At 52.2% G+C, this 14,569-nt stretch overlaps 1 protein-coding gene across 2 annotated transcripts; it reads left to right on the plus strand.

The window, feature by feature from the left end:
- Nucleotides 1–911: 911 nt before the first annotated feature.
- On the plus strand, nt 912–14,335 carry ORMDL3 (ORMDL sphingolipid biosynthesis regulator 3). 2 transcript variants are annotated; one of them, XM_052785425.1, is made up of 4 exons: nt 912–932; nt 7,661–7,867; nt 9,398–9,549; nt 9,687–14,335. In XM_052785425.1, exons 2-4 carry the CDS (start codon nt 7,694–7,696, stop codon nt 9,820–9,822), a joined length of 462 nt encoding a protein of 153 aa, XP_052641385.1. In that variant the 5' UTR covers nt 912–932; nt 7,661–7,693; the 3' UTR covers nt 9,823–14,335. The 2 variants fall into 2 exon arrangements, with proteins under 2 accessions (XP_052641385.1, XP_052641384.1); XM_052785424.1 differs by lacking the exon at nt 912–932 and adding an exon at nt 2,870–2,980.
- The last annotated feature ends 234 nt before the right edge of the window (nt 14,336–14,569 follow it).

Consider the following 14,569-nt stretch of genomic DNA (forward strand, 5'->3'; position numbering starts at 1 on the left):
CAGCCAGGCAGGGCCGGAGCCAGACACTCCCCTGGGACCCCCGCGCTCCCCAGGGAGACCCCGACCCTCCAGCTGGGGCCAGGAGGAGAAGACAGGTCCAGGGAGAAGACGGTGGTGCGGCGGGAGCACGGCCTGCCCCAGGCTCTGCGCCTCAGGGTGCTGCACCCGGCGAGGGTTTGCTGGGGCAAAGGGTCGGCACGCAGCGGGGCAGCCGTCGGTCCGGAGGGGCTCTGGGGCTGCCGACGGGGCCAGCACTCAGGACGGTCCAGCCAGTCTGTCCATCACCGGGGCTGGGACCCGAGCCAAGCCCGATGCCGGGCTGGGGGTCACCTCGGCAGGGCTGGCCTGGGACGCGGCCGGGAGCCTGGCGGGCAGCAGCCGGGGAGCCACGGTCAGTGCTTTTGGGCACCTTCGCTGCCGTCTCCCAGTTTGGCTGGGGAGCGGAGCAGCCCTGTGCTGCCCGTCACTGGTCCCAGCGCTGCCAGGAGCTGTGCACAGAGCGGGCGCGATGCTGGGACTGCAGCAGCACGGGCCCAGCTCCGGATGACACAGCCGCCCGCTGCAGGACGGGGCCTGTGGGAATCGAGGGGCTGAGGAGAGCAGGGGCTTGGGGTGCTTGAGCTTTCAGCGAGTCGCAGCTCCTGCTGGGACCCAGAGAGGTGGTGGGTCACCACAGCAGCGGGCAGAGACCCCGGGAGGGGGAGCAGCACCAGGGCTGCACCCCACGGGGGTCCCACGTGCCGGGACGTGGCACCTGCCAGCCCAAAAACCCAGTGCCTGCAGTGCAGCACGACCCCGCGTGGACCCTTCCCCGCCGCAGCCGCGGCAGGGCTGGCTAAAAATAGCCGGCACCGGCTTCTTGCTGCCACCACGGTGCTAAATATAGCCAGTATCGACCAGGCAGCGGGACCAGCAGCCCAGGAGAGCAGGAGGTGAGCACGGCCCCCCGGCGCAGGGGGAGGCTGGGAGCGAGCGAGGCCTGGGAATCCATATGGGAACAGCCCCACTGAGCACGGGGGAAATGCTGGGCCGGGCAGCTGCCGGCCAGTGGATGGGGCCAAATCCCCCCTTGGGGAACCCCCTGACCCCGGTGCTGGGGTTCCCTGCGTGGGCGAACCCGGTCTGGGGAGCCCAGGGAGCAGGTCCCCCCACCCCCGCGCTCGCACCGGCAGCGAGAGGCTGCCTGCTGCATCACTGAGAGGGATTAATATTTATGGGCGTTTAAAAATAGCTGTCGCATTGTGCTTCCCCCTCACGTGCGGAGTCAGCGGGGTGCGGGGAAGCTGCTAAATTAGATGTCACCGTGCAGAGGGAGCTGCTCAGTCAGGCAGGAGCGGGGATAAAAATAGAGCCTGCCATGCGTGCGTGGCTCTCCTGCAAAGCAGGACCAACTCCCACGGGATCCCCCGCCTCCGCACGCCGGCATCCCCGCACCTCGCCCGCCACCCCCCGCTCCCGTGGGATCCCTCGCCTCCGCTCGCCGGCATCTCCGCACCTTGCCCTGCCAGCTAGGTCACCCCAGAGAAGCCGGGCAGGGACTGGCTTCTCCTGGCCGGCAGCCGCGGCACCCATCGGCGGCCCTACTGCTGCTTTAACTGTGTGCGCATCCCCCACCGTGCCCAAGGCTCTCTGGGAGCAGCTGCCGGGGAGATCTGGCTCCGGGAAGCAATCCCATACCCTCCCAGCAGCACGGTGCCAGCGTGTGGCACCCAGGCAGCCCCGGCTCTGGCAGCCGGCGGGGTCTCCGTGCCCTCGCCATGCCCAGCCGGCACACAACCGCCCACCGAGAGCCGGCTCAGGCCCGGAGCTGGATGCGCGGCTGGTGCCGAGGCCAGACAGGGTCAGGATGCACGGCTCAGCCTGGGAGCTCTGCGGGGACGGAGGCGCAGGGGCCCCCACCTCTGGGGAGCAGCAGGGGAATCCTTGATTTCTTCCGTGCAAAGCAGCGCCGCAAACCCACCCGGGCCAAAACCGAAACCCCCCAGATGGGCTTCGCCGAGTGGCCAGGGAGAGCTGGGAGCGGCCGTGCAAGGCCAGAGGGCCACAAGTGGCACCGGCAGAGCCGCGTGTGCAACGCGGGCAGCCGGCGAGCACCACGCCGCCGGGCTCCACGCACAGGGTTGGGGGGCTCTGCTCGGCCCGGGACCCCAACACAGCTCCGGGCAGGGGGTTTGCAGCACAAAGCGGCTTCGGCGTTGGGTGACGGCGCTGCACCCTTTGCCGCTGCCGGGCAGAAGAGCTGGCGGCGGCCGGCGCGCACAAAGCCCTGCACAGATGGCTGCGCGCACCGAGGGGCCCTGGCAGCACCACGCTATTAGCTTTGATCGTCGTGCAAACAAAAGCAGAGCCAGATGGTTTTCCCCCCCTCCCCGCGCTCCAGCGCAGGAATCCTGCGCTCCCGGCCCCTGACCTTGGCCCGCTGTGCCGTGCCTGCCCAGGTTGCTCGCACAACACCCGCTGCGGAGGTTTTCCGCTGGGAAGAGCGGCAGGGGAGGGAGCAGACCCTCCCCGAGCAGGCTGGAAGCACCCAGCTGGCTCTGAGCCCACCCAGGGTGCAGCGTGGGGTGGCTACAGCCCCCGACCCCCAGCCCGGGGCTAGCTGAAGTGGGTTGCCGTAGCCAGAGGGGCCACCGGCCACTAGCCCAGGACAGCAGCGGAGGGGCAGAGGACCCCCCCCCCTCCCAGGGTCGCACCCCGTTCCTAAAGCGGCTCCCCTCGCTGTCCGTGCCCTGCACGGTAACCTCGGCGCCGGCTCCGCCACCGCCCCCCCCCCACCCCTCCTCGCCCAGGGCCGGCCTCTCCCGGGGCGGGCACCGGTGCTCGGCGCTGCCGGGACTACAGCTCCCGGCGTTCCGCGGTGGCGGGGCGGGCCGTACCGAGGTGGCCGCCGGGAGCGCAACCGGGGCGGCGGGGTGCGCGGCGGAGAGAACCCCGGCCCCGCCGAGCCGAGCCGGGCCGGGCCGAACCGGGCAGAGCAGCGGTGAGTGGGGGGTCGGGAGCGGTGGCTTTTCCCCGGCCCCCTCCTCTCCGGGGCTACGGGGCCGGCCCGGAGCCCGGCGGGCCCAAGCGGGAGGCCTCGCCCCCTTCCCCGGGAGCAGGCGGCGGCCGAGCCCCGGGCCCGCGGGTGGGAGCGGGGGAGGGTGGTTCGCGGGGGCCCGTCCCGAAAGAAAAACACCCCCCCACACCCCAGCCCCCCCAAAAAGCAGCTGCTGAGATGGAGCCAGAAAGCTCCGGGGCGGGAGGGAAGCGGGGGGGGGGGGGGTCCCCGCAGTCAGGCTGTGAACGGTCAGGCCGGGGGGAGGGAGCGGGTCCTGCCCCAGCACCCCGGCGTGCAGGTCCTCGCCGGGTCTTGGGGTGCAGGACCCCGAGGCTGAGCACCCACCTGCGCCCGGAGAAACCTCGGGTGCGGCGTTCCCTGCCTGCCCGAACGGTCCCTCTAAATTTAGCAGAAAAAGGCCGGGAGGGAGGCAGAGCCCCAGCCGCTCCCCTTCATCCTTATTCTCAGCCCCTGCTCCGGATCCCGGAGCCGCAGCTCTGCAGCCCCCACTTTCTGCTCGGCAGCCACCCCTCGCTGCTCTCCTGTCACCTCTACCAGCTCCAGGCCCTCCTGGCTTCCCGAGGAGGAACGTGGCAGCTCTGGGGCTCAGACCTCTTAAAGTCCGTCAGCGACTCCGGGCTGGAGCGGGAGGCAAAGCAGCACCATCTTGGTCTAACCTCTCCCTCGCCTATCGGCTGCCTCTAAACCCAGCCGCCTTTGCTAACATCTTTGATGTACTCGACGCTCTGGTTCAAACGCTGATGCCATCTTGCAAAGAAGGGTTTAAAATATTTATTTGCTTGGGAGATGGTGATCGCTGTTGCTGCCAGAGATACAGATCTCTGCTCCTTGGCGGCTCCGTGGGATCATAATCACCTGCATTCTGGGAACGCTCAGTAAGATCGACCGAGATAAGCACCTGCAACCCTCCTTCCCTTCGCCGGCCCAGATGAAGTTCCTGCAACAGGCTGAGGCAGAACTGGGTGCTGGGGACACGGGGTGCAATCCTGCGGTGCCCTGGGGAAGGGCGATGTTGCCATTGAGAACGCCGACGGGGTCGGAGCGCTGCTGAAGTACAAGGGGACGGGAACAGTCGGTGGTGACGCTCCTCTGGGGACAAAAGCAAAGGTGGGGAAGGAGCTGTGCCTTGGGGTGCTGGCGGCACAGCCGTGGTCAGAGGTTGTGGGTCCTCCAGCAGCTGATGGATGACAAAGTGAGTGGGAAACTGCCGACGTTGTTTTGTTTCCCCTTTCCTCAGAAGTGGGGAGATGCTGTCATGCCAGACGCTGAGCTGGCAGCCCCGATGCTTGCGCTGAGCCCCAGAACGAGAGTCTTTTCCCAACAGCCATGGACGGGTAGCTGGCACAGCGGCGAGTCGGGAGCAGGACGCGAAGGATCGGGCAGAGGAAGGGCTCGGCTCCACCATCACAGCACGCTGTTTGCCTCTGACCACAGTTACGACTTTTCCCCTCCTTGGACGGACACTGTCCAACGTCAGCACAGTCCTGACCTTCACACTCGGTCTGGTGAATCATTAAAAGCTTTTCTGTCCTGAAAAACCGCTGCACAAGTGGGAAAGCAGAGCTTGACAGCCAACTGCTCCAGGGGGCAGCTGGAGCTCCTCCCGCTGTTGTGTTGTGCCTTGTTTTTCCTGCAGGTGAACAAATCCCCGGTGTAAAATCGGAAAGCAAACAACATGGGATCTGGGATGGGGGTAGGGATCGGAGCTTTGAGAGCTCATGCTCCCTCAGCCAGGCTTTTGCAACAGTGTGCAGAGCTGTGTGTGCAATCTGAAGTGAGCACAGAGCTTGGGCAAGGGCTGCAGACACCAGTTCAGAAATGGAAAAGATTCGCAGATGAAATATTTTTAAGGTGGGAAAGGACGCAACTGGAGAAGCACGCAGAATTATCGTCATCATAGGACCAAATGCTTGATGCCTCCGTATCTCTCCTGCAAGGATGAATTAATCTCTTGTATGTTCCAGCATTTCACCCGCCTAATCCTCATTTTTACAAGCAAGGAAACTGAGGCACAGGGAAGAGAATTGCTTCACGTACGGCTTCTAAGTTTGACCCTTTGCACCCAGCTGCAGGCTTGCAGCTGCCCTTGTTTGCGGAGGGGAGCAAGTAGTAGTTGCTCGTTAGTTTTTGCAAATTACACTTGTGGTTGTCCTCAAATGGAAATTCCACTTTTATTACAACACAGGCAGGGTGCACCTCTAGCTGTAGGGCTCGCAGAAGGTCTGCTAGCTTCTGCAGCCTTTGGGTAACGGCATCATTTCAAGAAAAGAGGGGTCTGAAGAGGCCACCTGGTCAACCCCCCATTCCAAAGAAGAATCTTAATTTTTTTCACTGTTTATGAAACTTGATGTTAAAGCCTCCAGCGAGACCACCGATCACGTTCCACGGGCAGTCCATTCCAACATCAGTCCTTCTGCACTATCCAGTTGCTCCGAGTCTCAGTCGTGCAGTTAACTCCACTGCACAATGTCTCTCCCTTCTCAGTGCAGCTATCTGTTAAGTGTTTGAGGACTATTCCTCAGCCTCTCTCCAGCGTTCTCTAGACTAAACAAACCCGTTTCCTTCAATCTGTCCTTGCAGGTCCTGGTTTTCCTACACCTCTGCTTATTCTCACTGCTCTCCCCTGGAGTCCCTCCAGCTCTTCCCAGAACTGGACGGTATTCTAGCTGAGGCCTTACCAGTATCTAGGAGAATTATTCCCGATGTCTGGCAAACAGCACTCCTGTTTATGCATTCCACAGGGGTGTTTGCTTTTTTTGTTGTTGTTGCAACAATATGACTTTTTTGACTCATGCTTCACCACAAGCCCTAGATTTCCTTCTGAAAGCCCTGAGGAATTGCACCAGATTAAGGATGGAGCTGCTCCCCCTGCTAGGACCGAAGTGCTGAACTCTGGCTCCAAGTCCTGCTTCCAGACCAAGCTTCAGCCTTTCCTCTGGAATACCCAGGAGCCAATATCCTTTGACCCAGGAGACAGGTGACAAGAAAACGAGCACTCTGCAGACCTGCAGCCTCTTTTCTGTTAACAAAAACCTTTTCCAGATATAAGCCCCCTGACTGACACCTGGGTAGCAGAGGTAGGCGAGCATCTGTTCAGCTCACCCAGCAGCCCTGCCTCACCGCAGCTGCCTGCAACACCGAACAACAGCTGCCTGTGCAGTTGAAAGAAGCTTGGAAGTTACAGCGAGCGTCCCAGGAGCTGCAGAGTCAAGCATTTGCTTTGTCTCCTAGCCCTGGGCAGGAACAGGGGAGAGCGCCAGCTTCTGAAACAAGCCAGGCCCAGCACTCTGCAAGGGAACTCAGAACAGCTGGCAGCAGCATACAGAGCGTAATGTTAGATCTGGCTCGGACTCGCCTCCCGAGACCAAAGACTGTGAGAGATAGAGAGAACAGCAACACCGTCTTCCAGCTGCGGGAACTGGGAACCAAAGCAGCAAAAACACAAGGCTAGACATCAGGAAGCAGCCCTCGCCTTGGGGTCCTCTGTCCAAAGAGGGACAGACCGTATTATCTAATGAAACTACACTTCCATGGGACACGGACAAAGATGATTTTACCCAAGAACTTGCCCGATCTCGGTGTAAAGATATTCAGCTTTACAGCAGTTCTAATTTGTGCTCTTTCCTGTAATCCCTGGAAACAGGTAAACCAGAGCTCTCATCTTCCCAGAAAGCCTTAAAGCTGACCGATACCTGCTGCCGCTATCAGCGCGGCAGTCCAAAAAGCCACTCGATACCTGTGTTGTCCATAGGGCACCACACCAAAGACTTGCTCTCTGAGAGGATGACACTGTCTTGCTTCCTTGTCTTCATGATATTGTTTAGAAAAACGTATCTCTCTATTCCTCCTACGCGGCAGCTGTTCTTTCCAGGTAGGGGAAGAGCCATCTCCTCTGCAGCTCTTGCTACTGAAACATCCTCCCAATGCACTTTTCCTGTTATCTCTTAACTTTTTATGCTCCTGAAGAAGAATCTCACTCCTTCCCTGCAGGGGAATTTTTTTTCTTACTTCCCCCCCACTGTAAGTCTTAAATTGGAAGGCAAAACACGTAAGCCAGACCAGGAGACCAGCAAGCCTCTAGAGCCGTGCAGAACTAATTAGGAGATCTGTTGATACAGAGCTGCTGTGCCTTTACTCTGCAAATATTTCTGTTCTCTTTTTGAGTTAAGGTATGCTGAACCTGTAAACATGTAAGAAGCTGCATGTGCCGAGTGCTTCCATGATTAACACTGTGAGGATGACTTAAAAAGCACTTGAAAGTATTCGTTTGAGTCTTACCAGGCAATCGCAGTATTGAACCTTGACATCTTGGTTCCAGGAAAACATTTCAGCAGATCACAAGTAGCTGCTGTCACAGACAGACTTCCCACACATTATTCCCAAATCTCAACGGCTCCCAGATTGAGCTTCCCCTCAGAAACGTCAGCTCTACAAATGGAGATAATGAGCTGCAGAGAAGTGAACTGACTTGAGATTTTTATAGCAAACAACAGATTTCAGGTTTACTTAACAGCAAGACGGTGCTCTACCCCCGCTGTGCTTACCTGAGTAATTTAGATGGAGGGCTACCGCGATCCGAGTACTGACCTGACTCTGCTTTAGTTTCAGGGGTGCCCATTTGACGCAGGAGCCAACATGAATGTGGGAACAGCACACAGCGAGGTGAATCCCAACACCCGTGTCATGAACAGCCGGGGCATCTGGTTGTCCTACGTCCTTGGAATTGGCCTGCTGCACGTCGTACTCCTGAGCATACCCTTCTTCAGCGTCCCTGTGGTTTGGACTCTTACCAACATCATTCACAACATGGTAAGGGAACAGTGTGGCTGGCTTGACTTCCCGGGGCATGGAGAGGTAATCTCTCAGCACCAGCTCTTCTTCTGAGAGCCATCTAGTAAGATTCTTGTTGAAGCAATTCCTTTCTGTATTTCCAAAGACGCAGGGCAAGTTACTCAACCTCCACCCCTCAGACTGCACCTCTGCCTCTAGGTCATATATTTAAATCCAGCCTAGGTACTGATGAGACACCAAACATGTGGTGAGGCTGCTCAGAGGGGACAATGAATTCATTTGCCTGCAGGGTAAGTCCCTTTGTCATGTACCCCTTAACAGAGGAATAGCTGTGACAGGCCACAGAAGCTGGCAGGACAGCTTTCACTTAGGTTGATACAATCTGAATTGGCCTCATCAGTGAAAAAAAAAAAACCAAAACCACCAAGATTAAACTGCAAACTTTGTTCTGCTTAAAGTAAGAGATTAGTCCAGGAACAGATTCTCCCCTTCTAAGGATCAGGTACCCAAATGAACGGGTGTCAGAGTGCTGTGCTAAGGGTGCACAGGTAAGCACAGCACACAACAACAGATGCACATTCTGGGGATGCAGGGCACCTGGGCTCCCTGTGATGCCAGAAGCTGCTGTGTTTAACTGCTCACTTCTGCACCATCCCACTGCACAAGTCTTGGCATGCTTGAGTCCTAGAGCCAAGGAGCAGCCCTCTCCGCAGCCCTTCACCCTCAGGCATAGGGGACAAAATACTTAAGAGATGCAGCAATCAGTTTTGTATCCTTTATTTTAAATAACATCTCAGCCTGAGAATATTACAGAGACAAAAACAATACCCTAATTTGGGGACCCGCATGCTAACATTATTCACATCTCCAGTGGGGGAAAAAACAAACCAACCAACCAACAAAAAAAAACCCACAAAACCACCAACCAGAGCTGCTCAGGGCTCAGTTCACAAGCTGCCTGCTTTTCATCCAGCTCCTTCCCCTTCTCTGGCAGCTTAAACAATTAGCTCCTGGGAACAGAAAGGAGTTTAAAGGCCAGCAATGGCTATACTTAAAAGACACGTGATGTAGTCAGACACTTGGTGTTTATTTGTGACTTGCGTTCCACTTCAAGAGGTTAACTCGTAATCAAAGCAGTAACAGACCCTCACTGCCCACAGCTCTACTAGCACTTTTTCAGAAAGCATTTAGCATTGCAGTTGTACGTTAGAGTGAGTCCACGCTAATCTCCTGATCCCAGAGATCTGAGGGCTGTAATCTTGCAACCACCTTCTTGGCTTATGCCCAGGAGCTGAACGAGAGGCCTCACGTGTAACAGCCAAGCCTGAGCTAGCCCCAGCTAGCGGCCTTCCTCCCCAGCTCTCGCTGCTTCGTTAGCTGCTGCGCGTTCCAGCGCGTTTTGCAGCAGCGACGTTGCATCCCTCTAGCGGGACAGCGCGCTGGTGCAAGCTCCCACAACTTCTTGCTGAAGCTGAACATTTCTGGTGGCGTGGCGAGGGGTGCAGAGAACACTCTGTGTGCTTCACACTGGTTTTGTATTTGCTACAGAGTATGTATATCTTCCTACATACCGTGAAAGGAACTCCTTTTGAGACTCCGGACCAGGGGAAGGCTCGGCTGCTCACGCACTGGGAGCAGATGGACTACGGCGTGCAGTTCACGGCATCGCGCAAGTTCCTGACCATCATGCCCATTGTCCTGTGAGTACTTTGGGGCAGCTGAGCTGCCTCATGCACCTGTACTGATCACCGCTTCTGCTGCATGTCATGTCCTGGGAAACAAAAACGTGAAGCGCTGTAATTCAGTTTCCCTCTCTCTCTGTTCCCCTCCTTTCCAGGTACTTTCTAACCAGCTTTTACACAAAGTATGACCGGATACACTTCATAATCAACACCATCTCCCTTATGAGCGTCCTGATCCCCAAACTGCCTCAGTTTCATGGAGTGCGGATCTTTGGGATCAACAAGTACTGAACTGCGTGGCTGGAGCAAATGGAAGAGGAGCAGGGGAGAGGTGGAAGTTCCTTCTCTCTAGCCCCGTTTCCTCACCCCCACGCACACTGGGATATAATTTCACAGCGGCTGTTTAAATGCAGTATCCAATAGACATATACCGCATGCTGGATCCTCATGCCCAATAAACCTAAACAAGCTCCAGAGTAGAGTTTAGTGCAGAGCAGGATGCATGACACTGGATTTCTTTTATTCCAGTGTCATAAATAGATGCAGATACACTGAGACTTCAAGGTACAAAGAGGGTGAATTCTGGGGAGATTGTCATCTATCCCAGACGTTGAATGACGAGACTAGGGATGAGGGGAAAAGCTTTTAGTGCTGGTACTATTGCTGTGGTAAATGCACTTTAAAATATATTTCCCTTTCTGAAGCTAGGTGCTTTAAGCGATATGTGGGGGAAATTCAAAGGGATACAGCCAAGCTTTCCCAATACTTGATTGTTTTGGGGTTTGAGTTCCATTTTTGGGCAGGGGAGTGGGAGGGGAAAAAGAATGACAGATTTTTATTTTGCAGTCTTTTACACCATTGAGAAAGGCAGTTCTTTTACTAAAAACAGTACAGGAAGGAATGACCTGCAATTTGACAAAGCTTTCAGTTTTCTACGGTACCATTCCTGTGGTTCAGGGAAAAGGTCAACAGATCCTAAATCATACTTGTTATTTTCAGCTTGTACCAGAATCTGTCTGGGTAACTCTGCTCCCCGCCCCAAACCGCTAATTTTAAAGGGCACTCCGATCACTCAGGTAGCGCAGCATTTGGATTAATGGCTGGGGTGCAGGTCATTTTAATGATGAACAACAAATGCCACTGAGCTACTTGGTACATGGAGACTGCACAAGCATGGGAGGAGCTGAAGACTGATAGGCATGGGCCAAATGAGAAATGGATGGCTGCTTGCTATAATGAGTTAGTTAGTGACTATATTTGGAATTTTTCTCCTCAGTCCAGCTCCTTGGTTTCGTGTTACTGGGATTTGCCAGTTCTTCAGTTAACCATGGACTTAACTCAGTATCTGTCTCAAGGCAAGCGAGTGTTTGATTTCTGGCTTACCTGGAAGTCTGTCACTCAGCTCCACGCACAAGTGCTGCAGCAGCATCCCCTGAGCCCTCAGGTGATCACTGGCAAGGGTGACAGAGCTGCAGGAGAGCAATGCTAATGAGCAGCATCAGCAGCAGACTGAATTGACCAACAAAAGGATGCAATAGGTCACTGATAATAGATTATTTAGTACAGAAGCAAAGTTGAGCCTTTTTCCCATAAAGTTACCACCTAAGTAAAGTAGGTTTGCAGGTCTAGATTTCCTGGCCGAGACAGCTTTCTACTGTTCAAAATAGTCGTTTTTTCCTTTGGGTTGTGTGCCAGATGAAATGTGTTTTTCCTCATGCTTCCCCTGTAAACTTCATGAAAGCCTGTATTTTTGTTGTCTTAGTGTTTATATTGTCTCACTTTTGACAACGGTATAAACATTTTAAATATGCTATTTTTGTTCCTGCACTAGCCAATTCTAGCTTTAGAGGTCATAGTGGATATTGTTGAGTTCTGTTTGATGGTCTGAGCATAGGACATGGATAGGGGAACTTCAGGTTTGCATATAAGATCTAGTACTACTCCATGCATAATTTTAGGCAAGCTGCTTTACTTCTCTATCTCAGACTTGCTATTGGACTGCTGCAGAGAAGGGAAAAGCATTTAGTGTACCTCAGAGGGCTGCTGGAATGCCTAGAGAATCATTACCTAGTATGTTTGAAAAGTGGAAATATTTTAAGTGAAATGAAGTTTTCAAGAAGGTAGGAAGAGGAGTCTGGCTTGATACCTGAGTGCTGTTCGCCAGCGAGGGAGTTTGACAGATATGCAATTTATTTGATGAGGGGCTTAAGCCTTTTAACCACCACGACATAAGGACTGCTGCTTTAGTTAAGGTACTATATACCCTAAAGCAAATGTACTCTTTAAGCTACTAGACAATGACTTTTGGAAAAAAAAAAAAAAAGTTTTCAAAATAGAGATATTTCATCAGTCAGCTAAGTACCTTTGAAATGACTAAGGAATCAACAGTGTCAATGCCCAGAATGCTTATGGAAAGGCCACTGCCCTCAGAGCTGTAGCATCTGTCCTTAACAGGACAGCTAAGGCTGTATCCATAATGCAGACTGTATGTTGCTTAACAGGTCTGAATGTCTGCCCGCAGACACAACTTACATGCCAATGGTAAATCTCCAGAGGAAGGAAAACTATTCATTTATTTTGGTAGAATACCAGGGGAAAAACATCAACTTTTTTTGCAACAGGAACAGTCACTATATGCTTAAAAACATTACTCCTATATAGACAGACATAGGCTGATTATTTCTAAGTATATACACATTACACAAAATCAAAGCAGTTTTGATATTTTTAGTGTAAGTATAAATTGAAGGCAGGGGCCAGCTCTTCTCAATGAAGTACAGCATTTCACACAGTTTCCTTGAAGGCCTTGGCATTGCAACAGCTGAGGGTCTGAACATGTTGTTTGTGCTGTTAACTGACACTACAGACATTTGATTCTGTTTTGTTAAATTAAAGATCAACTGTAAAACAGAATGCGAGTATAAACTTCTCCAAAAGGCAGTTTTTCCTTATTTATAATAGTAAGCTTTTCTGATTTACCTTGTTCACACCGAAATTATTATAATAGCCATTACACAGATATGTGTTACATGGCAAATGACATTCTTTACAACACAGGGATAGCATTTTTGCCACAGAATATCTGAAGTTAACTTGGATTCATACAGTTAATCCAGTCAAGGGAAACATAAATGAAAACTGGAGAAATATGGAAAGAAGTGAGAGTTGAAGAAAGATTTCATGTTAATAATGTGGTGTGTTAGGTATCTACATAAGATTAATAATTACTTGAACAATTATACATCTGATAGTATCTTCCTTAAGATCCCATCTTAAGGGTAGGTATCAGAATTAATCAAAAATAGAAAAGAAGCCATAAGTTAATTGTAATTAAACAACAGTAGCAATTGCTACTTGCTAGGTGTACCTGAGGCAGTTTTAAGTGAAGGAGTTTTGGGTACTGCTGGTCACACGCCAGTTGCACGGCTCCTTCCTGTCGGTGTCACAGGAACAAGCAGTACTTGACTAAGTTTCCACTTGGAAACCACCGCTGCAGTGGTGTGGAAATAATGGACACAGTTCTGAGTCTCCTGGAACTCGGTACTGAAACCACTTCTAGTTCATTTGTGTTTGTTAAATTCACGTAGAAGTGAGTTCAGCACTCAAAGGCTCATCTTGCACACACGCAAGTTAAAAGAGCATAGTCAAAACACTAACACTCTCATGGGATAACTAATTTCTGAGAAAAGGGAGATCGGGACAGCATGGGCAGGATGAGGGATTTTCAGATGTGTACTTGCAGCTAGCATAGCAGTGATCCGAGGGTGAAGCCTAGCTTTTGCGTGGAGAACCAGAACGTGAGGGCAAAGACTGTCCATTAATTCTTTTAGACTGTAGAATTTTCTCCAAGTACCTGTGTGGAGATAGTTGATTGTTATTGATTTTAAATGGGATTTTGATCACATCACACTTGACAGATTTTCCTCCCAAAGTTGCATTGGCTTCCTGTATAGTGACCAAGGCAAAAGTCAGCTGGAGAATTAAAGGTGGGCTCTGTCCTGTGACTGAGAAACAATTACTGGATAAGTAGGTACTTAAAATGCTTTTCTTTTTTGTTCTGCAATGAATGCCAAAGGAGAAGAGCTTTTGAAAACCACCACTTGAATGGTTCACAGGCACTGGCAAAAGCCATCCCTCTGCCCCATCTTGTCCTGGGCAAAGCCTCTTCTAAGGCACTGGCAGGACCGCGCATGTATTCACACACCCGTGGCAGTCACTGCACCAGGAACAGTCAGAAAACAATCAAGTACTAACAGCCTGATGCTTCTGAATTAGGGATCCTGTCTTATGATTCATTTAACATAGCTAACAGGATGTTGTGCAGTCCAACTCTTTGCAGGAAAAAGCCTTTTAAAAAAAAAAAAGCCTGACATCTAGTGCTACTTAATTCCCAAGTACTTTTTTTTTTTTTTAATCATTGTTTGATTTTTTGTTTGTTTCAATAGAAACATGGTACTGGCCCGTGAAAAGGGAACAGCAGCTGGTTACCATTATTAACACATTATTTCTCATTGTGACTTAACATTGCTTTATCATTGCATATAATATCTTTTAAGCATGCAAGTGTTTGTGTATACGTATCCTCCTTGGATCAGTTTAAGTGAGCTAAATTAGTTGGGTTTTTTTTTAATGGAACATTCTGACATTGTACAAAGTTTTTGGGTTTTTTTCCAGTAGCCCTTCTTTTTGCTGTGTATACAGAAGTCTCATATAGAGAACTTTCTAAAATAAAGTGTGAATATTTTTATTACTCCTTTGTACAGTATTCTAAGAAAAACTAATAAAGTAAGTATTCATGTAAAAACTTGTGTTTGATTCCTTGAATTTTTACATGGACAGGTTTTGCTTTTAAACAAGCACAGCAAATGAATAGTATATGGCAATTCCAAGCCCACCAAGTGATTGACTGCAGTGAAGCAAAGAGCTTGCAGCCCACTGCATGGATCCCTTCGCAGGGTAGTGCACCAGTGAGTCACACAAACCCTCTGCTACTAAGAAGCCATAGAGCATTGAAATGCGTGTGCATCACCAGTCAAGA

This window comes from Harpia harpyja, chromosome 4 (genome assembly GCF_026419915.1).
Source record: "Harpia harpyja isolate bHarHar1 chromosome 4, bHarHar1 primary haplotype, whole genome shotgun sequence".
Classification (NCBI taxonomy): domain Eukaryota; kingdom Metazoa; phylum Chordata; class Aves; order Accipitriformes; family Accipitridae; genus Harpia; species Harpia harpyja.

Excerpts from the sequence above, each read along its gene's own strand:
- ORMDL3 (XM_052785425.1), top strand. The coding sequence starts at position 7,694 with ATGAATGTGGGAACAGCACACAGCGAGGTGAATCCCAACACCCGTGTC. Across the intron at positions 7,868-9,397 it reads CCAACATCATTCACAACATG|AGTATGTATATCTTCCTACA; the intron begins GTAAGGGAACAG and ends TATTTGCTACAG. Across the intron at positions 9,550-9,686 it reads ACCATCATGCCCATTGTCCT|GTACTTTCTAACCAGCTTTT; the intron begins GTGAGTACTTTG and ends CCTCCTTTCCAG.